Source organism: Heloderma suspectum, chromosome 3 (genome assembly GCF_057233095.1).
Source record: "Heloderma suspectum isolate Gila_16-S chromosome 3, 16-S_ref, whole genome shotgun sequence".
NCBI lineage: Eukaryota > Metazoa > Chordata > Lepidosauria > Squamata > Helodermatidae > Heloderma > Heloderma suspectum.
In genome coordinates, this window is record NC_139460.1 from 231,821,848 (window position 1) to 231,845,430 (window position 23,583).

The 23,583-nt window shown below is 45.8% G+C and overlaps 1 protein-coding gene across 1 annotated transcript in view; it reads left to right on the forward strand.

Moving 5' to 3' along the window:
- TCERG1L (transcription elongation regulator 1 like) overlaps window positions 1-23,583 on the forward strand; it is a 333,395-nt gene that overhangs the window by 201,481 nt on the left and 108,331 nt on the right. The window contains exon 5 of the mRNA XM_084841939.1: window positions 19,374-19,499. Within this exon, the coding sequence (XP_084698065.1) occupies window positions 19,374-19,499 (126 nt within the window). The remainder of the gene's footprint in view (window positions 1-19,373; window positions 19,500-23,583) is intronic.

Consider the following 23,583-nt stretch of genomic DNA (forward strand, 5'->3'; position numbering starts at 1 on the left):
AAGTCAAGCGGCACGGAAAGTACACAATTCGTACATCCCTACTATATCAGGTCAGACCATTGTACACCGAGACCGGTATCAACTACTCTGAACTAGGGATGTAAGAAAGTCACTTACCTGTTTGCGGATTATGTTGATGGTGGGGGGGGCGTTCCATCCCTCCCCCTGGAATCCTCGCTGGGGGGGGAAGCGCTCCGTTCCTCCCCCCTGGAATCCTCTGAGGCCGGCTGTGCTCCGCGGCAGCTCCGCGGAGCAGCCGGCCAGGCAAGAGCCTTCTGCAGCTGGATTTCCGGGCACGGAGGGCTCTGGGTAAAAAAAAAACCAAAAACCCGCATACGCAAATGGCGTACTATGGCGTACTATGGCCGCTGCCATTTGCATTCCTTATTTTTGCCCTCTTAATCTACATAAATATTTACGTAGACTATGACGGCAAAAAGAAAGGGGAACACAAATAGCGTAGCAGGCGCTATTTGCGTCCCTTTTTGATTCCCCGTTTTAGCCTACATAAATATTTACGTAGGCTAAAACAGTGAATCAAAAGGGGACGCAAATAGCGCCCACTACACTATTTGCGTTCCCCTTTATTTTCACTGTCATAGTCTACGTAAATATTTACGTAGATTAAGATGGTAAAAAGAAGGAACGCAAATGGCGGCGGCCGTAGCCGCTGCCATTTGCGTACGTGGTTTGTTTTTTTTTAAACCCACCCAACCATGATAGGCTACATAAAGATTTACGTAGCCTATCATGTCTTTTTTTAAAAAAACCTAGCCATGATAGGCTACGTAAATCTTTACGTAGCCTATCACGTCTTTTTTTTTTTTTTTTACACAAGCCTGGAAATGGCGGCGGTGGCAGCCGGTCGGAAAACTGGCCACCGCCGGAGCCGCCACTGGAGCCGCCGTCCCGGGGGGGATCCGCGGGGGGGTGGGGGGCAGGCCGTTCTGCCACGGAGTTTGGGGGGCCGAATGCACTGGCATTCGGCCTCACCGAGATCCATGGCAGAATTCTCTGACATCCCTACTCTGAACGGTGGCAGCTTTCCAGGATCTCAGACAGTGTTCTTTGACATCACTTCCTACCTAATACTTTTAACTGGTGGTGCCATGGGGCTGAACCTGGGACCTTTTAAATTGAAAGAATGTGCTTCATGACTGATATAAATATAACTTCGGATTCCAAGGACACTCCCCCCCCCCATATTATGGAGCTCAGCCACTGTTTCCCAAGCTGACACACAGGGCAAAACAGACATTACTCTATATTTTATTTACAATTTATATACCACTCCACATCCACATCAAAGATTTTGGTGCGGTGAACAAGATAAAAGAATAGAACACCATATTAAAACATTTAAAAAGAAACAGATCAGTATATACTTCAAATCTGTATCTAGTCGCTCTGTCTTTAAAAAAAAAAAAAAACACTCTAAAGTAAATGCAGGGAGCCCAATCCAGATCTTAAATGTCCACCTACTCCCCATGGTAGGGTTCCAATCTGGATTGAGGGCCCTACACCTACCATAAAGTAACAATGGGGGGAAATGGCATAGTTGTTAGATAGTATAGTCTGTTTTGGCCCACAGCCAAAGGGCTCTTTCATCCCCTCTCCTGGAAAAAAAAAAAAACAGCAAAAAAAAAAAAAGCTTGAGAAGAGCCCCCTAGTGGTTGTTGTTGTCGCTGCTGTTGCTGTTATTATGCATTTCAGCTCCATGTGCAAGCAGGACAGAGGGAAACAGTATTGAGCAGTTGGGGGGAAGAGAAGAGGGGTGAGAAACTCTTTGCCTAATATCTTAGCTCCTGTGGAGGAGTGAGCCAGTGGGTGGAACCAGTGCTGCTGGCCATTGAGTCACTGCTCAGATGAAAACATGGCTGCTGTTAAAATACCTTTGTCAGTCGAGAACATATAACATTAGTTACATTTTTAGCACCGAAATAAAATCCTGTAACAAAGTACATATTGAAATATTGTCAAAGGAAATGGAGTTATTTCTTTAAAAGCCTATAAGTTACTTATCAAGCAATCTTGTTTTCAATTCAGCAATATGAAATGACAGGAATGTAATCACAAAATTTGCTTATAACAACAATAAACAAAAAGTTTATAATAATAAAAATGCACCCCGATTGCTTGATTTATAGTTAGGACTTGTATGGATTATATTTAGATATAATCTCAGACCTCTGGGTTATATTCACTTCATTCTAAATGCTTCTGTTACATTATGACATTAAGCCAAATCCTTACTGCTTATTTAGCATTTGAATTCCAAGGCAATCTATTGTAGAGATTGCTTTTTTAAAATGTTCATGTAATTGTAAAGTGGGGAAATATTTATTCCTGAAAGGTTATGATTGTTTTATATCAAACAATAATATTAGATTAGCATAAGGTATATTTCAATCAAGCAACTGGACTTTATCCTTACATAGAGATTTTGAAAATATATAGTTAAGTGTACATAGATGCAAACTGTGAGTTAATTTTCACACACAGAGAGAGAAAACTGCAGAGTTTATGTTAATCCAGCCAATTTTGGAAGAGAACAGAATATTTTAAAGAAATGAAGTATGCTGTGCAGAGTGTGTGTACATGGAGAAATGTTTGACATAACTTTGAAAGACTGTGTAATATTTCCATAAACATAAAGTCGCGCTATAAAGCATATATAGGGTGTTTCTACATTAAGCAACCCCCCCACCCGCAAAAATCCACATCCTTTCCAGAGCTTCCTGCTTTCAGTTTCTTTTCAGGATTGGGAAGGGTTCCTTTACATGGCAGACACGTGGTTTGAACTGAGGGAGTGCCTCCCTCCCTCCCTGGCATGTGTGCAAAGGAGTGGGGGTGTGGAGGTGTCTTGTTTTCGTAGCTTAACTTCTGCTGTACTCTTTTCTCACAGCCTCTAGGAAACCTCTGACTTCTGAGACGACATAAAATGTAAGATTGTGCCATAAATCTGCAACCCTCGGCACACTTACGTGGGAGTAGACCCCATTGAACTCAATGGGACTTCTGAGCAGATGTAAGATCACCCTGAAAGTCTTCAACCCTCAGCACACTTACTTGGGAGTAAGCCTCATTGAACTTAATGGGGTGCTCTGAATCAACAGAGGACTTGTGAGCTTGGTGGGGTGGAGGATCAGATGTGTCTCCCTTGGTTGCAGGGAGGCATTTTACCCTATTCTCCCTCCTACTGAGAAATGTGCTCATGCATTTACATGGCAGACACCTGGGAATCGAGGAAAGTCCTTCCTCAGCAAGACTTGAGAGGAGGCAGGAGTTGCAACTGCCAGGCGATTCTTGCCCTCGCGCCTGTCAAATCTGCCCCTCCACGCCCCGCTCCCATCCGCAATGCCTTCGTCATCCTGACCGCAGGTGCCCCCAGCAACTGAAAACAAATGGTCACAGCAGGCAGACAGAGCAGTTTCTCCCACTATTGGAGAAGACGAGGAGGTCATGGCACTCCTGTTCCATGGGCTGGAAGAAATACCACATTTATGTTTGGGGAAAACATGGGATAGGTTGGGGAAAATGGCAAGAGACACCCTGGAGGGTAATGGTGTCATCTAAAGAGCCTGCAAACTTCCGTGACAGACCCATCTCAATAGCAGGATAAAAGCTCTGTGTGACGAACCCCATAGTACACATCTGTTCATAGGTTTAGTACAGTGCCTCAGTAGAATGAACAGAAGTCCTCCTTCCACCCATATAATCAATGAAGGAAGCAACACCCACTGAGGAGTTGCAGGGCTGGCCATAACACGAGGCAGATGAGTCAGCTGCCTTAGGTGGCTGTTTTGGGGGGTCATGAAAGATCATCAAATTGTTAGTTAATTTGTAGGGATGGCAGAGAATTTCTCCCCGAAACTTCGGGGGGCCGAGCGCCAACGTGTTCGGCCCCCCGAACAAGTTTCAGGGAGAAATTCTCCGCACCCCCCGCCCCCGCACCCCCCCGGGACGGGACTTACCTTTGGCGAATGTCCCTCCCGGTGGCGGGTCCGGCCGGCGGTTCATCGGGTCTTTGTCCGGGGCAGGAGTAGCAGCTGGTCTTTCGACCGGCTGCTGCCGCCGCTATTCCAATAAAAGAAAAGAAAAAATGCCCCCATGATAGGCTACGTGACGATTAACGTAGCCTATCATGGCTAGATTTGCGAAGTCAGCCGTGATAGGCTATGTAAATCGTCACGTAGCCTATCACGGGTGACTTAAAAAAAAAAAACACGTACGGATAATGGCGGCCCCCATAGGGAGCCGCCATTCACGTTCCTTATTTGGTTGCTGTAGTCTACGTAAATCTTTACGTAGACTACGGCGAAAATAAGGGCAACGCTATTTGCATTGCCCTTATTTTTGCCGTAGTCTACGTAAAGATTTACGTAGACTACAGCGACCAAATAAGGAACGCGAATGGCGGCTCCCTATGGGGGCCGCCATTTGCGTACGTGCTTTTTTTTTTTTTAAAGTCACCCGTGATAGGCTACGTGATGATTTACGTAGCCTATCACGGCTGACTTTGCAGATCTAGCCATGATAGGCTACGTTAATCGTCACGTAGCTTATCACAGGGGCGTTTTTTTTTTTAACTTTTAATTTCGCAGCCGGGCGAGGCGAGGCGCCTCCTCCCCTGCCTGAATTTCGGCCGGGCGAGACGGGAAGCCTCCCCCCCGGCCTGAACTTCGTGGGGAGAGCAGCGAAGTAAGTGACCAGGTAAGTGACTTTCGCGCACCCCTATTAATTTGTTATTATGTATTTTTAGCAGCAGGGATGGGATGCTTGGGTGATTTTCTGCGTGAGGACACAAAACAGCAACCTTGTGCACTTTGACATGGGATGGAGGAAGAACTATTGGCAGTTCTATCTTAGGCAGAAAAAATGTCTTGGGCTCATCTAGAGGAGCTGGAAACCATTGGACACCATTCCCAGCACCACTGCATGCTTTCTTATTGATCCTCCATGTGAGGCCAAAGCCCTGTTGGGTGTGGAACATGTTGCTGTGCATCCCTTTCTGGATCTAGGCTAGCACAGGCCTTTTCAACCATTCTTCTCCCAGTCCAACCTGCCACCAGTACACTTCTGAATTTAAGTCAAGGTGCTGATATTTACCTATAAAGTTCTCCTCAGGTTGGATGCCATATCTCAGAGAGCCCCTATGCCTGCTGGCTTGAATCTTCTCAGGCATTATTATTATTAAATTTATTAATCGCCCATCTGGCTGGTCACCCAGCCACTCTGGGCGATGTACAGCATACAATAAAACAATAAAATTCTACAATAAAAACATTTTCTAAAATACCCTAACCCACCCCAAATGCCTGCCTGAACAACCACGTTTTTAATGCACGACGGAAGCTCATTAAAGAGGGGTCATGACGGAGTTCCCTAGGGAGGGAGTTCCACAGAGTGGGGGCCACCACAGAAAAGGCCATCTCCTAGGGATGGGGGAGAATTTCTCCCCGAAACTTCGGGGGGCCGAGTGCCAAAGTGTTCGGCCCCCCCAAATAGTTTTGGGGAGAAATTCTCCACACACCCCCGCCCCTGCACCCCCCTGGGATGGGACTTACCTTTCCTGAATGTCCCTCCCGGCGGCGGGTCCCGGCGGCAGTTCGTCAGGTCTTCGACAGGGGCAGAGGTGGCAGCCAGTCTTTCGACCAGCTGCCGCCACCGCCATTCCAATAAAAGTAAAAAAAAAACGCCCCCGTGATAGGCTACGTGACGATTAACGTAGCCTATCACAGCTAGATTTGCAAAGTTATCCATGATAGGCTACGTAAATCGTCACGTAGCCTATCACGGGTGACTTAAAAAAGAAAAAGCACGTACGGCTAATGGCGGCCCCCATAGGGAGCCGCCATTCACGTTCCTTATTTGGTCACTGTAGTCTACGTAAACATTTACGTAGACTACAGCGACCAAATAAGGAACGCGAATGGCGGCTCCCTATGGAGGCCGCCAGTTGCGTACGCACTTTTTTTTTTTTTAAGTCACCCGTGATAGGCTACGTGACGATTAACATAGCCTATCACAGCTCACTTTGCAGATCTAGCCGTGATAGGCTACGTTAATCGTCACTTAGCCTATCACGGGGGCGTTTTTTGTTTTTGTTTTTAACTTTTAATTTCGCAGCCGGGCAAGGCGAGGCGAGGCGCCTCCTCCCCGGCCTGAATTTTGGCCAGGCGAGGCGGGAAGCCTCCCCCCCGGCCTGAATTTTGGGGGGAGCAGTGAAGCGCCTCCCCCCCACCATGAAGCAAGCTGCGAGACCAGGTAAGTGGCTTTCATGCACCCCTACCTTCTCCCTCGTCCCCACCAGTCTAGCTGTCCTGGCTGATGGGACAGAGAGAAGGCCATCCGAGGCTGATCTTGTTAAGCGGCCTGTCTGGTGCTGCTGGAGGCGCTCCTTAAGATAGGCTGGGCCGGAACCATTTAGGGTTTTAAAGGTCAAAACCAACACCTTGAATTTGGCCCGGAAAACAACTGGTAACCAGTGCAACTCCTTCAGCACTGGAGTGATGTGATCTCGCCGGCGGCTACCTTTAATCAGGCAAGCCGCCGCGTTCTGTACCAGCTGCAGCTTCTGAACTGTCTTCAAGGGTAACCCCACGTAAAGCGCATTACAGTAGTCTAAACGAGAGGAGACCAGGGCATGTACTACTGATGGGAGCAGATGGTCGGGAAGGAAGGGGCGCAGCCGCCGTATCAGATGGAGTTGACAGCGCTGTCTGGCTCACAGCTGACACCTGAGCCTCCATGGACAGCTGGGAGTCCAAAATGACCCCGAGGCTGTGGACCTGGTCTTTCAAGGGTAGCCGTACCCCATTCAACACCAAGTCAACATCCCCCAGCCTCCTCTTGTCTCCCACCAAAAGTACCTCGGTCTTGTCAGGGTTCACCTTCAGCTTATTCCTCCCCATCCAGCCACTCACCATCTCCAGACATTTGGACAGGGATTCTACGGCCAACCTTGGTGAAGATTTGAATGAGAGGTAGAGCTGTGTGTCATCCGCATATTGATGACACCACACCCCAAACCTCCTGATGATCGCCCCCAGCGGCTTCACATAGATATTAAATAGCATCGGGGAGAGGATGGAACCCTGTGGCACCCCACAAGTGAGTGGCCACGGGTCCGAAACCTACTCTCCCAGTGCTACCCTCTGGTACCTGCCAGAGAGGAAAGACTGGAACCACCACAATACAGTGTCTCCAATGCCCAACCCCTCCAGGCGGTCCAGGAGGATACCATGGTCAATGGTATCAAAAGCCGCTGAGAAGTCGAGGAGAACAAGGAAGGAGCATTCACCCCTATCCAGAACCCTCCTCATATCATCTACCAAGGCGACCAAGGCCGTTTCTGTCCCATGACCAAGCCTGAAGCCCGACTGAAATGGGTCCAGATAATCAGTTTCTTCCAAGTGTGCCTTCAACTGCATCGCCACCACCCGCTCAATCACCTTGCCCCAAAATGGCAGATTTGAGACTGGGCGAAAGTTGTTCAGAACTTGGGGATCCAAGGAGGGCTTCTTTAAGAGTGGTCTTATCACTGCCTCCTTGAGGGCTGATGGCATCACTCCCTCCTCAAGGGAGGCATTCACCACCACCCTGATCACCTCACCCAGTCTCTCTCTGAAGCCCATAATGAGCCAAGATGGGCAAGGATCAAGTAAGCAGGTGGTCGGCCTTACAGATGAAAGCACCTTGTCCACTTCATCAGGAGGAAGAAGCTGGAACCGATCCCACAAAACCGGTTTGCCACAGGCTGCCTCTTGCTCACTAACTGTATCCACAGCATGCAGAGTAACACACCTAATCTGATCAATCTGATCAATTCAAACTCTATGCAAAGTGCAAATGGATGCAGGGAGAAGTAGGGCCTTTACATAAATTGACCCAAGACTGTGGAATGAATCTCACCCCCCGAAGTCCACAATTCTTCCTCTCTATTGACCTTCTGGGGACAGAGAACAAAATATATCTCTTCCATTTGGCCTTTGGTTCTGCTGGATAGTTTTGTTTTTTTCCTTAGGCCCCAACTAGATATGAGGTAAATTGCATGAATGCTTTTAATGTGCACTTTAAAAAAAATTGTAAATAAAAGCTGCAGTGTGTGAGTGCGAGAGAGGAAAAGAGAGAGAGAGAGAGAGAGAGCAAGATAAGCACTCCACTAATAGGAGTGGAGGGGGGTTAACCATCTTCCACTGTTAACCCAATTAAAACTACTCCCAGAAGCTAGTATTTTCATCAGGAAGAAAACCTCATTGGTGCCAGTGGGAGCTTCCCTCCTGAATCCTGATGCAAATAGTAGCTTTGTAGGGGATTTTTGTCCAAACCACCACAGGGAAAAAAATGTTAAACTTCCTCAGCCTGTACTGTGGTCCGAATCCTCCATCCCCTCCTTCCCCATGGGTTCTGTTTACATTTTTAAAAATGCACATTAATTGTATTCATGCAATTGAAGTCATATTTGCTGGTTGTTGAGTTTCTTTGTGGCTGTCCATGGTCCTGAGTGCTACAATGGAGACTAATGCATTGTTGCTGCTGCTGCTGCTGTTGTCATCTTTGTCCAACAATTTGACTTTCACATTGTTTGCTTTTGGGCTTTGGGCACATTTGGAGAAACTCCCAGGCACCATCACAAAATGGCTGCCATAGGAGGCTTGGTAAAGGATAAGTACCCTACCCAAAAGACTGAGTACAAGGCAGAGGTGGAGCGTGAGCCCTAACACACACAAAAAACAACCTCGTTCAACGCAAAATTTTCAGCTCTACCTGAAGCCTATTTCACAGCAATCCCAGCTGCAAGTAAGAAAATACTTTTTTAAAAATGTAGGAGCGGTAGGGCACTTTGGTGGGTGCCAAGAAAGATGTTTGGGCCACATTAGGACCCATGGGCCCCATGTTGCCTACCCCTGCTGTAGTTTGATCCTCAGATGTTTTTAAACCTGCCTTTCCTTCCATGTGTTGTGGCTCTTAGTCCCCCCACATTAACTTTTGAGTTTTAAAGTAGTCAATAGTTACACTCTCTGTCAAGTGTAAGCAACTTGGTGCCCCCATATGTTTTGAACTACAACTCCTAGAATCCCCAGACAGCATGGCAATGGCCGTCGGTTATGGGAGTTGTAGTCCAAAAAAATCTGGAGGGTACTGGGTTGTCAGTATCCCAACAGTGTCATTCCACAGATTCAAATAGCACTAGCAGAGATCCACTGAATCTTTCAGTTGCACAAATGCTTGCCCGTTACACTTTCTCAACCAGTTGTGCAAGTGGAATGTGCAACTGGCTGCACAACAATAAGGCACAATTGCTTGCACAACTGCACTTGTGCAAATATAACTTTAGTTGGAACCTAGTTTCCTCTAGCACAACATCATTTGCACTAACAGAATGACACAGTTGGATACTGCCCATAGTCCCCACTTACCTGGTTCCTTTGTATGCTCATTCCTGGAATGCTGGCATAAGAAGCAAAGTGGAAGCAGCTCCCAAAACAATATGGGTAAATATAAAATCTGATCCAGCCCTGGGACCAAACTTTGATATACCCAGTTTGTCCTTAACCTTCATTCTACCCTAGTTTTCAACTTGTTTTGATGAGCAGCAAAGCAAATATGGACTTTGCGCTTTCCTCCTGTATCCCAAACTGTGTAGTGGGCAGCTCTATGACTTTGCATTGCTGACACTGCTAAAGGGAAGTTCTATATTTTTGGCAGGTAGTCTTCCCTTCCTTAGATATGTCCCTTGCAACCTTTTATCCATGATATAAGCTTATGTGGCTCTGTTCCCTCTCTTTTCCATTGATTTGCCCACTCCAGTGCATAAGGAAAAAATGAATTTTAAGAACCTTTGACTTTGACTGTCTACAGGCAATAATTTAAATCTTTTGGGAAAAGGGGGATATTAAGGAGTGAGCATGAAATTGTCATTTAGGCATATCTGTATTATCTTTTGAGGTTGTTATGGAACTTTCTTATTGCCTTTTTCTGTATCAAATAAAAATGCAGTTTGGTTGTTAATACCAATAATGACACATTTTCCTGTTCATAGTAGCAAAGCTGTTGTTGAGAGCCTCAGTAGTTCTCTAGAAGGATACAGACCTCTTGGTAAAATAAGCAAGGACTTCTTTTGAGTATGTGTTGTTTGCATAGTTGGGTGTTTTGAGGCAGTAAATATTGAAACTGATTCAAGAACAAGCAAGAATGGCTGCAGAATTCACTTGAGAAACTTTGGATTGGGGATTGGCCTGACAAACTTTGGCATTGGTAACTTTTTCTCACCAAAAGGACTATGGGGAAACAGACATCTTCTTCTTTTGGACACCTGGGTTCCTTGCAAGAGGAAAAAAAGGTGGGGTATAAATGCAATAAATAAATAAGTAAGTAAGACAGACAGACTTTGGCATGAAAGATTAAACGTTATGTAAGGATTTACTTTGCTGCATTCTTGCTTCTGGGTATTTTCTAAGAAATATTATTTGTACTTAGTTGTTATACAGGAAAATGTATTAATATGAAGAAAGGCAAGATTTTGAGACTTGGGAGGAGCAGTACAAAACAGTATCCTACCTAATTTTTATGTTTTTGATTGTTATTATATATTTTATTGGTCTTAGTTGTCTTGAGAACCATTTGATGGAAAGGCAGGATATAATTTTAATGAATTGTTGTTGTTGTTCAGTCGTTCAGTCGTGTCCGACTCTTGGTGATCCCATGGACCATAGCACGCCAGGCCTTCCTGTCCTTAATTTTAATGAATAAATAAATACAATACTGAGCAGCAGTTTATCTTATGTATGTATGTTTGTATGTATGTATTTATAACATATCTATACTGCCCAACAGCTGAATTTCTCTGGGTGGTTCACAACAATTATTGTCACAAGATCAACTTGGGGTTGGAGTTTATTTCTAGGCCACCTTTCAAGGTAGGAGTCATCTCAAGGCAGTGTACAACAATAAAATGCATATAATAAGATGTATAAAACAAAAATTGGTAATTAAAACAGCAAATGCTAAACTACTACTACTAACACCAGCATTAGACAAACCTACAGCACAACTGCAGCTATAACCCAATCTGATCAAAATACAATCAGTGGATGGCCAAAGTAAACAAGTAAGTTTAAGCCTTCTTAAAAGCCTGAAATGATGGGGCCTGGTTAACCCCTGATGGCAACTTATTCCAGAGTTGCGGAACCAGTTTGAAGTTTACTAGAGCTCTGTCCCTAAGTTATAGTCCCTCCCAATATCTACACTGCCAAGCTGCGAGACCAGGTAAGTGGCTTTCGTGCACTCCTAACTGCTAAGTATTGTTGTCTTTTACTGCTAAGAATTCTTATTCTGTTCAGCAAATGGTGCAAGAGTGCTTTATTCCATGTGACGATGCAAGAAAATTATCCCAACGTATTTTGAGCAAGAAGGAGATGAGGTTGTTTCAGCTCCAGGCAAATACTTTTATTTTCTGAGGCCTTTTAATTCAATTTTATCTGTTTTATCTTGAACAACAAAGAATCTTGTGGCACCTTAAAGACCAGCAAATTTATTCTTGCATACATTTTCATGGACTATAGCCCACTTCATTATATGCATGGACTGTTATAGAAAATGTTGCACATTATGTAGTACATATGTTGGGGGGCTGGGGCTGGGAGAGGGGGACAAAATTGTAAGATGGAAATTAACTGTGGAAAGTATCTTGGCTGTTTTTATGCTACCACTAGGATTTCACTGTTTTTCATATACTTTTAATTTGGATATATTAAGGTGGTGTTACTGTGTTTTTAAATTTTGTAAGCCATCATGGGAATTTTATTGAAGGGTGGTATTTAAAGTGTTCAAAGGGGGGGGGAAGTAACAAACTACAAGGGGGGGACTTTAGAGCTGGAGCAAGGACTTTTTTTTCATCCCAATAGCTGAATTGGCTCCAGGGCAGGCAAGCACGTTGAGGCCACATACCAGCAGCGGGCAGGGCCATCCTACTGCTGGTATTTTGCCCCTGATGTTCTTAACCAGACTGTCCCTGATTTTCACCCTGGAGAAATGGTGTAGCAGGCAGGCTGCTATTGTATGTGTTTGGACCGGCAGAATATTTAAACTGTCTGTAGGAGACTAATTTGCTGTCCTCCTGCTGACTGCATCATGAAATCTGTACTGGGGAAGGTCTTTTTTCTGACTGCCTGGTTGAGCATTTTGTGTATGGGTGTGCTGAAGTGGCATGGATGATGACATAGAGCTGATCAGCCATCCCCATGAGTAGATTGGAGCCTCCTGCATACTAGGTGTGGCTGTCATGGGTGCGCATTAATATGATTGGCATGTCGTGACAGCATTGGCAGGTCACTTGCCAGGGCCAGTGTGGGAGTGGCTGTTGGTGTTAGTTGTTTCTGTTATTATTGTTGTTTTTGTTGTTTGCTTTGTACTTTGCTGCTGGGAGAGCATAGGATACTCAGTGACATTACATCAGTGTAACATACATAAGCCTATCCGTGGCATAGCAGAACCATAGGCTCAACCTGTTAAGGTTTCACATAAAATGCCTGCCATCTCCAAAGAACTTACCCTTTTTGGTATAGGTCTCCCACTCAGATTATTCTACAGTTATCTTTTTTTCAGCAAATTCCCTTTTAGCTCCCAGCAACTTTATTGCTTTTGGGGGGTTATATAAATTCCCCCCACCCACCCACCCACACACTTCTACTACTGTAAAAGATAGTCTTAAAAAAAGAAAAGAAAAAGAAAAGCTAAATAACATTAAAATGATGTATGGTCTTTCTTTTTTAAAATCCTCCTTCAGCTCATAGGAGTCTAGATACAGGGCTGGTTTATAGCTCGAATTCCAATCTTGTCCTGTGAAAAAGTAATTGATAATATAAAAAACAATGCATTAAAATGGCAGCTTTAAAACTTGCAAACTGGAAAAAGCAATAAATACTGGACAGTTCGTGGCAGCTGTGTAAAAACAACAACAACCTGACCAGTGCTTAAATTATGAGGTGGAGTTTGAGTGTAGGAAACAGTTTTTGGTTAGTTTGCTTTTATTCAAAAATATGAGAGGAAGCATTGATAGAAACAAAAATGTGAGAGAAAGGGTTGATATATTCACGCCTCCGTTTTTTTTCCCCTGTCCCTGAGCTGATGATTACTTACCTCATATGGAGACAACCACAACAAAGGCTTCTGCATGCTAGGTAGGGTAGCCAGCTCTCCACCCTACTCTCAGTCTCTGGTCCTGACCAGCACCAGCCCAAGACATTTTGCTGCCTGAGGTGAATGACAAGAAGGGTTCCTCTCCTCCATTCCAAGTAGGGAAGCTGATCAGATGGGCAGTTGAATTTTACTTCAGCTTTGTCAATAGGACAGTGTGTGTTAGGACAGGGCCAGCCCAAGGCATTTTGCTACCTGAGGCAAAGGACAAAGTGCTCCCCACTCCAAATGCCACATACAGAAGCTAACCAGTTTTACTTCAGCACTGGTGAAAGGACAATATTTTCCACTGCACCTGAAGGTAGGGCTGGACAAATCACCCCATGCACAGCTCGCTGAACCGCCGCCACCCCCGTTCACCTCCCTGGGCAAGCTGCTGGGTGGTCCATGGGCACTCAACGAGCAGGTGCGCACACCTGACTCTTCAGTGAGCTGCCATTTTGCGTAGAAATGGCAGCTCGTCGTTTTCCATAAAAGACGTCTTATGGAAATGGCAGCCATAAAGCAGCCATGTACGGAAGCTTACAGATGTAAATGGTCCATTCACACCTGTAATCTTGCGTACGTGGCCTCTTTATGGCCGCCATTTGCATAAGACATCTTTTACAGAAAAAAATGAGGCAACGTTTCTATGCAAAATAGCAGCTTGCTGAGGAGTCAGGTGCCTGCACCTGCTCGTTGGACACCTGTGGACTGCCTAGCAGCTCTCCCAGGGAACCAAGCAGGGTGGGTAAGTGGCGGCTGCCTGCAGATGGAAGTCTGGGAAGCCGGACAAGGAGGAGTCCATCGGACTCCACCCCCCTCTTGGACTTCCATGACATCCCTACCTGAGGACAATAGCCGAGCTTAGAGGGGTGCAACATAGAGAGCTGTCTTTCAACATCTTCCTGCTGCTCCCTGCCCCTCAGCATCTGCTACTTTCGGCTGGAATTCAAGGTGCTAGTGATGACATTTAAAGCAGTTTGGGACCACAGTATTTGATGGTGCACCCTACATATGCCTGCCCAAGCACTGGGATCTGTTAGAGGAGCCCTCCTCTGCATCCCACCAGTGTGAGACATACAGTATGGTGGGACGTGGGAGAGGACTTTTTCCACGGTGGCACCTTGGTTGTGGAATGCCCTCCTCTTAGAGGCCCAATTGGCGCAGACACTGGTTTCATTTCAGCATTAAGTTAAAACGTGGCTTTTTATCAAAACCTTTGAGGGCTAATTGGATTCCCTGAGTTTCCACACTGTTCTGTTTTGTTGTTTTAGGTTTTAAATTGGTATTAGCTAGCTTAATGATTTAATATCTTTTTAGCTATTTAAATTATTTATTGTTTTATACTGTTTAAATTGATTTTCTCTGTATGCTGCCCTGAGAACTTAATGATATAGGGCGGGATACACATGTTTTAAGTAAATAAATAATAAATAAATACTTAAGTTGGCTGCCTCACTCAGCCTAAGGGTAAGGCCAGACCTGCTCTTGACACTCAGAAATTGAGATGAAGCCTTTTCTTTCTCTCACCACTTATCCCGATGGCAGGAGAAGCATCTCTGCTTAATTTCTTCATATGGAATTTAGGGATGTCAGAGAATTTCTCCATGAATCTCCAGCAGGCCGAATGCCAACGCATTCGGCCCCCCAAAATTGGTGGAGAAACGGTCTGCCCCCCGCCCCCCCCGGGATGGGACTTACCTTGTGCGAACATTCCTCGCGGCGGCGGCTCCTGGCGGCAGTTCGGCAGCAGCGGCCAGTCTTCTGACCGGCTGCCGCTGCTGCCATTTCCAAGTAAAACAACAACAACAACAACAAACGTGATAGGCTACGTAAAGATTTACGTAGCTTATCACGGCTAGATTTTCAAAAAACACCGTGATAGGCTACGTAAATCTTTACGTAGCCTATCACGGTTGACTTTGGGAAAAAAAAAAAAGCACGTAGTCACACATGTACATGTAGTACATGCGCGTAGTCACACACAAAGCACATGTAGTCTACGTAAACATTTATGTAGACTACGGCGAAAATAAGGGCAACGCAAATAGCATTGCCCTTATTTTCGCCGTAGTCTACGTAAATGTTTACATAGACTACACATGCCCAAATAAGGAACGCAAATGGCAGCGCCCATGGGCGCCGCCATTTACATACGCACTTTTTTTTTTCAAAGTCAGCCGTGATAGGCTACGTAAACATTTATGTAGCCTATCACGGCTGACTGCAGGGACGCAAACAGTGGCGGCTATGGCCGCCGCCATTTGCGTCCCGGCAGGAGATGAGGTTTCGCGGCTAGAGGTACAGGGCGCCTCCCCCCCGGCCAGAATTTTGGGGGGGAGGGACGGGGCGCCTCCCCCCAAAAAAAATTTCAGGGGGAGGGATGGAGCGCCTCCCCCCCACCGCGAAGCAAGCTGCGGGATCAGATAAGGGACTTTCATCCATCCCTAAGATATCTGAAAGAAACATGAACACACACACACCCCAGTATAGCAATCCTAATGGCAATGCATAGCATCTAAATTCAATTTATCACATTAGTTAGCTCAATCACATGACATGTTCCAGCTCCAGTGCCAGCTGCTGGTATGGACACCTGTTTGAACTGATTTTCAGAAGACAGCAGTCCATTACATGCTAGCGTTGTGTGAATCAGCAAAAGCCAAGCTTGCCAACGTTCTCCAAATTCCATCTTGAAGCTCATTCAGAATGACCTCCATATCAGATTGCAAGCTTTGTGGTGTTATTTTTCACATGAAAATCCATGCATATTTTCATGCATATTTTTCCAAATGTACACATCAGTGGTGCGCATCTTTGAAATGTGTGCATTCTTCTCCCATCAATTAAAGCATGTTTGTGAACATTTTTCAGAAGAATGCAATTTTTCATGCACATTTTTCAGATGTACACATGCTGTCGCACTCCAGTCAAAGTCCACACATTCCCAAGCTTTTTTTTTTTTGCTCCGTGAATCACATTGCAAGCTTGGAAATGTGTGGACTTTGACCGGAGATTCCATCCAAGTCTGTGTTCATTCCAGAAGGTGCAAACTGGATAAATCCTGATTTTTAAAAGAATCAGAAAAGAATACTGAATACTGAAAAGAATCTCTCATACATCCCTAGTACATGTCATTAGCAGTTAGCAAAAGGCCCATGCAGTGTATGCCAGTCTGCATTGATCCTTCCCTCCTTTCCACTCCAAAAATTGGCTTCTACATTTCTGGGGAGGAAGATTCAGAAACCTATTATTCAGTGTTATGTTAATTCCCATTAACGCAACACTGAAGCTGCTTTTATAGAGAGAAAGAGCATACTGCTCCCATCCCTTTGTGGCATATCTTTGGGTGGTAGCTGGTGCCAGGGGTTTGGGGCAGGTTTTGCCCCAGTGCAGTGTTGTCTCCAAGTGCAGCACTATACTTTGCCCATAGAAATTAATGTAGCCATAAAGGGATGCTGTGGTGATCTGCCCCATTTGATTTCTAAAATGGGTGATTACGTTCTTTTGGTATGGACAATTATCCAAACTCTTCCTTATGGCCAATTCTATCTGATTTATTTCCATCAGGAAAAAACAAAGGCAGTTGGTGGCTAGATGCATATACGTTTTGTTGCCTGAGCTAGGGGGAATAGAGGAAAAACAGAGGGTGAAGGACTTAACATCAGAATGTAAATCCAAGTGTGTATGGTTGTCAGCACTGTATCACTTCCAGTGGTGTGGCATGTGTATTTAGATGCCCATTTGGGTGTGCATTCCCGACCACAACTAGCACAACCAAGCTCAGTCCACATTCATGCGCTGGCCTTTTGCACAACTGATTTTTTTAAAAAATAAAACAAATCTGCATGCAGAAAAGTCAGAAAAGCATGAGATCTGTTAATTTTTTATTCATTCATTCATTCATTTCATTTCTATACCGTCCAATAGCCGAAACTCTCTGGGCGGTTCACAAAAATTAAAACTATATACGCCAAGGACTTTCCATGGATATGCAAGAACATGGGAAAGTGAAGCAGGACAGGTCTCATACATCCCTGTGCTTACATAAGATCAAATACAGAGATATATTTAGTGATAGCAGTGGGGTGAGAGTTCAACTGGTTCCTTGTTCTTGTGACTCTGGCTATTGAAAATCAAGCCCACCCCACCTGTATCCTGTTTCTTGGTCATACTAGAGTATGCCACAATGTTGGAATTGCCTTATTTCGATGAAGATCAGATGACATAATTTTATCTAACATGCATCTTTATGTATGGGGGAGGCAGAATTTGTCTTAGGATGTAAAGGAAGAGCAGCAGCTGAGGATGTAATAAGCACACATCTGTAACCAAACTGAGTCATCCTGAGATGACTGTATTAAAAACTTGAGCAACATTGCTTATTGTTTGGCACATCATTTGGTGAATGTTTTCTCAGATTCTGTTGGGACTGCATTGTTTGATTTCTAACTTCAGTATTTCCAATGGAAGACTGCTCCAGCCTTTAGGTTTCATTGATTCCAGTGGAATATTTAAGCACATGCTCAGTTCTCTACCTCTTGAAATAGGTCAAGTGATTATCCTTGGTCCAGACTGGATAATTGGTGTGTGACTGTGGTGTCAAGCACATGATTGACCATTATGTGCTTGGTTTTTGTTTGGTTGCAGGAGGAGGGTGGCTTGGATTGGCACCACAACATGGGGGGAAAGGGGATTTATGCCTTCTCCCTCTGCTATAGTCCTAATCCTGCCCTCCCTATGGCTGCTCTTTGCCTGGGAGGAAAGCTGCTAATGGCAAAAACCAAACAAGCAAGAGCTAATCACTTACTTAATGTCATGTCTAGTTTAGACATGACATTATGGCATGAGAGTCTGCCCTCTGGCTAGACTGTGCCATAGCCCTTGGCTGCTGTTTTCCCTCACAACTTGGGGAACGTTGGGCAAGGAGGAGAAGGGAATGAAACTGACATGAGAGGGCTCATGCCAAACAATTGTGAGCTCAGCTGAGCTGAAATTGCAGGTGGAAAGGGGGAGATAAAGAGATGGACACAAGTGATTGGTATCAAATTGGGCCACATTTATTGGTCGATCTGCAAAGAGGGAGACCTAAACGGGCAACTAATCTGTGCCAGCCACAAGGTAGGCACTATATTGGGTGAAACATTCAAAGCCTGCTGAGTGGCGTCAAAGAGATTGCCACCCCCAGGACTACCCCTTTTGGGAGAGGTAGGCCTTCCCCTGTCACCCACTCCCAGCCCGCAAAACACCAGGTGGGTGAGGTGAGTTGGCCTCACAGACAACCCTCATCCCCCCACTGGGCCGCAAAACCCAGAGTGGAAGACCTCAGGCATCAGCTGTCACCAACACAGTGCCTTTGAATGGTCACCATCCCTGTTCTCATCAGACAGCATTGCCCATCCCTAGCAGCTTACCTGGGAAAATATGACTGAAGAGACCTAACTGTCAGATAAAGCCAAATTCACCTAAAGGACACGCCCATCCCACCTACAGCATGAAGTAGGCAAAAAGACACACAGCTGGGCCAATCAGACTGTGAGCCAAAAATTCCTACTTGGCCCCCAAAAGGGTGACCAGCAGAACCCACACTGCATACAAGGAGGGCAGGAGGGAACCGCACTTCAAAGAGGTGTTAAGGACGAGCCTGGAGAGCTAAAAGTGCCATTCAGACCCCTCCTACACCCAGTGGCACCACCACCCACGTCTCTCCTCTCCTCTACCGCCTGCAATGCCCTCCCCCCCCCCAGTTGCCAGGCAAGCCGGATGCAGGGTAGGGCATTTCCAAGCTGGAGTAGATAATTTCTGATTCTTCTACCCACCCATTCTTGAAATGCTTCCCCATTACTACCATGCCATTGGCTCCTTTGCCTACACTTTGGGAAGCCTTATTTAATTGTATTTATTTATTATATTTCTATTTATTGCATTTTGAGTGCCCCTGAAATTGAATTCAGTTGCTAGAATGAGATGCATGTAAAAGGAGAAAGGGCTTTAGAGAAACGAAAATGAATTCATTTAAATATTTATGTGGAATACTTGGATAATTCTGTTGTAAAATATTTGCCAAGGAATACTGAATATAGTAACAGCATCTGATGATGCCCAAAGCTTTTTGAAATACATTTGCTCCTGAGACCTTTCTATTTTTATACAGTGAAAACAGTAATGTATTCATTATGGTTTGTATGCAGGTGCTGCTTCTAGAATGGAGACCCGCATGACTCCTCTGATTCCAGCTCAAGTCACCAGGGTAGCGGCTATCTCTTCACCAGCTGTGACGTTCATGGCAACCAATTTGGTGGATCAGGCATTAACAGGTGCATTCATGTTTCACTGTACTGATTATACTGCTAAAGCATATGCTGCATATTTGCATACTTTTCAACCATATAGTTTCCCACATGGCACAGTAAAAAAAAAATGCCCCCCAAACTCTTTTAATAGAAGTATTTTGAAACATCACTAAATCTATCAAGGCTACTCAGCAACCAATTCTGCATACATACAAATCAGGTATCAGCAGAGTAGCTACATCTCTATACATTCTACTCCAGGGTGTTTTAAGCCTTTCCCCTCCAGACTGTTGCACCAGGGAGGCATTTTCCCTCATAAATAAGTTCTGAACACTAACATCTCTTATTCATTCATTCATTTATTATATTTCTATACCACCCCATAGCTGAAACGCCCTGGGCGGTTCATAAACTTTAAAAATCATTAAAATACATTATGTAAGAGTATAAAACCATTAATGTAATAACATAGAACAAATACACACAACAACAACAGCAACATGTATAGAAAACAAAAACAATCAGCCAGAGACAATCAAGAGACTCATTATACACTGCCAAATACCTGAGAGGAAAGGGCAGGGTTTTCTTCAGTGCGGCTTTCCTAAAGCTTCAAAAGCAATAGATTACCTCAATTCATTATAGCAGAAAGATGCCATTCTTTCTCCCTTGGGTTAAAGTGTGTCTTCACAGCATTGGAATTAAGGATATAGGGTCTCTGTGTTGACTGAGCCATTACTTGGGGCTCCGCAGAACTTCTACCCTGCTATTTTCCTTCTTTTTTTGCCCTGCTATTTTCCTTCTTCTTCTTTCACACTTAAGCAGCCAGCTGCCATATAGAAACACACAATGAGGCTCGCTTTCTTTCTGTATCTTCTTAATCCTTTACCTAGAATCTTCCAGGGTTTTTTTAAAACAAAAACAAAAGCTGGACATTTTTTAAAAATGCGGAAACATGATGGAATGGATTTAGGAATGAACACATGCAAGAATGAAACAGACTGGAAATAGAATGCTCTGTCCATCCCTAGTGAGGACATGATCACAGGTCCCTGTGAAGTGAAGTAATATGGGGTAGGGATGTGATGGACTAAAATGAGCTTGGATTTCTAAAATTCTGACATGCAGAATCCGCTGCAGAGCGACCCGCTCAGGCCATGCTGAGTCTGTGGACTTTCAGATGATTTTTTTACTTTCCCAAAATTTACGCCTATAAATTCGTAGGAAAATACGTAAGTTTCTGCTGAGGAAACATTGAATGAAATGGGGAACAATATGCTAAATGTTACATACTAAGGTAAATTATGGAATTACTTACATAAATACGTATGTAATTATTTGCATATTTTTCCTCATGACGAAAAAAAAATCGCCTCCGTCTGGGCGGACCACGGATGCTGTCCGTCATGGCGCAGTTTTAAAACGCAGCATGGGCAGGCAAGGTGGGGGACAGAGCTGGCTCTAGATTTCTGAGAGCCTTTGGGCAAGACGTCCTCTGTGGGCTCCCTCCCTCACATGGCCACCATCTCCTGTTCCCACTCCTCCTCTTCCTTATCATTGCTTCCAACAGCTTTCTTGGCAGGCAGAGAGCCAAAAGGCAAGCAGGCAAGGGCTCTACTGCGTGTTCTCCTCTTCATCTCTTTTGCCTGGGCTAGAATGAGAGGCAGATAAACAAGCAGGTTGCAAATAGGGATGTACAAAAGTGATTTACCTTTCCGCGGATTATGTTGATGGTGGAGGGGAGGCGTTCCGTCCCTCCCCCCTGGAATCCTGGCCGGCTGGCTGTGCTCCACAGTGATTCTGCGGAGCCACCGGCCGGCTCCGCCAGCCGCCGGACATCTGGCTGCTGGCTAGGAGGGACGCAAAAGGCGGCGGCCGTAGCCACCGCCATTTGCGTCCCTGCGGTCAGCCATGATAGGCTACAGAAATGTTTACATAGCCTGTCATGGCTGATTTAAAACAAAAAACAAAAACGTGCATATGCAAATGGCGGCGGCCATGGCCGTCGCCATTTGCGTTCTTTATTTTGGCACATCTTAGTCTATGTAAACATTTACGTAGACTAAGACAGTGAAAATAAGGGGGACACAAATAGCGTAGCATCTACGCTATTTTCGGTCCCTTATTTTCGCCGTCTTAGTCTACGTAAATGTTTACGTAGACTAAGACGTGCCAAAATAAGGAACGCAAATGGTGGCGGCCATGGCCGCCACCATTTGCGTATGCGTGTTTTTGTTTTGTTTTGTAGGGAAGGCGGAGAATTTCTCCACGAATCTTGGGGAGGCCGAATGCCAAAATTGGCCAAAATTGGTGGGGAAATTATCCGCCCCTGCCCCCCCTGGGATGGGACTTACCTCTGTCGAATGTCCCTGTCGGCGGCAGGTCCCGGCGGCGTTTCGGCGGTGTTTCGGCAGGGGTGAGGGCGGCGGCCGGTCTTGCGACTAGGGATGAGGGAGAATTTCTCCCCGAAACTTCGGGGGGCCGAGCGCCAACACATTTGGTCCTCCGAAGGTTGTTCGGGGAGAACTTCTCCACCCCCCCGCCCCCCGCCCCCCCCCCGGGATGGGACTTACCTTTCACGAATGTCCCTCCCGGCGGCGGGTCCCGGAGGCGGTTCGGCAGGTCTTTGTCAGGGGTGGGGACGGCAGCCTGTCTTTCGACCGGCTGCCGCCGCCACCATTACAAGCAAAGTTAAAAAAAAAAAACGCCCCTGTGATGGGCTACATAACGATTAACGTAGCCTATCACGGCTAGATTTGCAAAGTCAGCCATGATAGGCTACGTTAATCATCACGTAGCCTATCACGGGTGACTTTGAAAAAAAAAAAAAGCACGTACGGCTAATGGCGGCCCCCATAGGGAGCCACCATTCGCGTTCCTTATTTGGTCCCTGTAGTCTACATAAAGATTTATGTAGACTACGGCAAAAATAAGGGCAACGCAAATAGCATTGCCCTTATTTTCGCCGTAGTCTATGTAAATCTTTACGTAGACTACAGCGACCAAATAAGGAATGCGAATGGCGGCTCCCTATGGGGGCCGCCATTTGCGTACGCGCTATTTTTTTTTCAAAGTCACCCGTGATAGGCTACGTGATGATTAACGTAGCCTATCATGGCTGACTTTGCAGATCTAGCTGTGATAGGCTACGTTAATCGTTACGTAGCCTATTACAGGGGCGTTTTTTTTTTCTTTTCAAGTTCACGGCCGGGGAGACAGGGCGCTTCTCCCCGGCCTGAATTTCGGCCGGGCGAGGCAGGAAGCCTCCCCCCGGCCTGAATTTCAGCCGGGCGAGGAGGGAAGCCTCCCCCCCCGGCCTGAACTTCGGGGGGAGCAGCGAAGCGCCTCCCCCCCCACTGCGAAGCAAGCTGCGAGACCAGGTAAGTGACTTTCGTGCACCCCTACTTCCGACCGGCTGCCGCCGCCGCCATTTCCCAGTAAAATAAAATTAAAAAAAAAAAAAACGTGATAGGCTACGTAATGATTTACGTAGCCTATCACGGCTAGATTTTTAAAGTCAGCCGTGATAGGCTACGTAAATCTTTACGTAGCCTATGACGGGTAACTTTAGGGGAAAAAAAAGCGCGTACACAAATGGCGGCGCCCATGGGCGCCGCCATTTGCGTACGCGCTTTTTTTTTCCCCCAAAGGGTACGCACTTTTTTTTTTTTCAAAGTCACGTAGCCTATCATGGGTTTTTGTTTTTTGTTTTTTTACTTTTTGTTTCGCGGCCGGGGAGATGGGGCGCTTCTCCCCGGCCTGAATTTCGGCTGGGCGAGGCGGGGCGCCTCCCCCCCGGCCTGTATTTTGGCCGGGTGAGGCGGGACGCCTCCCCCCCCCTTGCCTGAACTTCGGGGGTAGAAGCGAAGCGCCTCCCTCCCACCGCGAAGCACCCCTGCGAAAAGGTAAGTGACTTTCGTACATCCCTAGGCTTGGCATGGGATAGGTTCAGCTCTGCTGAGTTTCAGATCTCTCCCCCGCCCCAGCCTGATTTGTAGGGATTCAGCATGACTATGTTGGATTGTGCACTGTCATACTGTGTTGTTCCTTCACATAAAGACATTTGGCAGTGAATGTGTGAAGGAACAGAACTGACCTCCATCTTTGT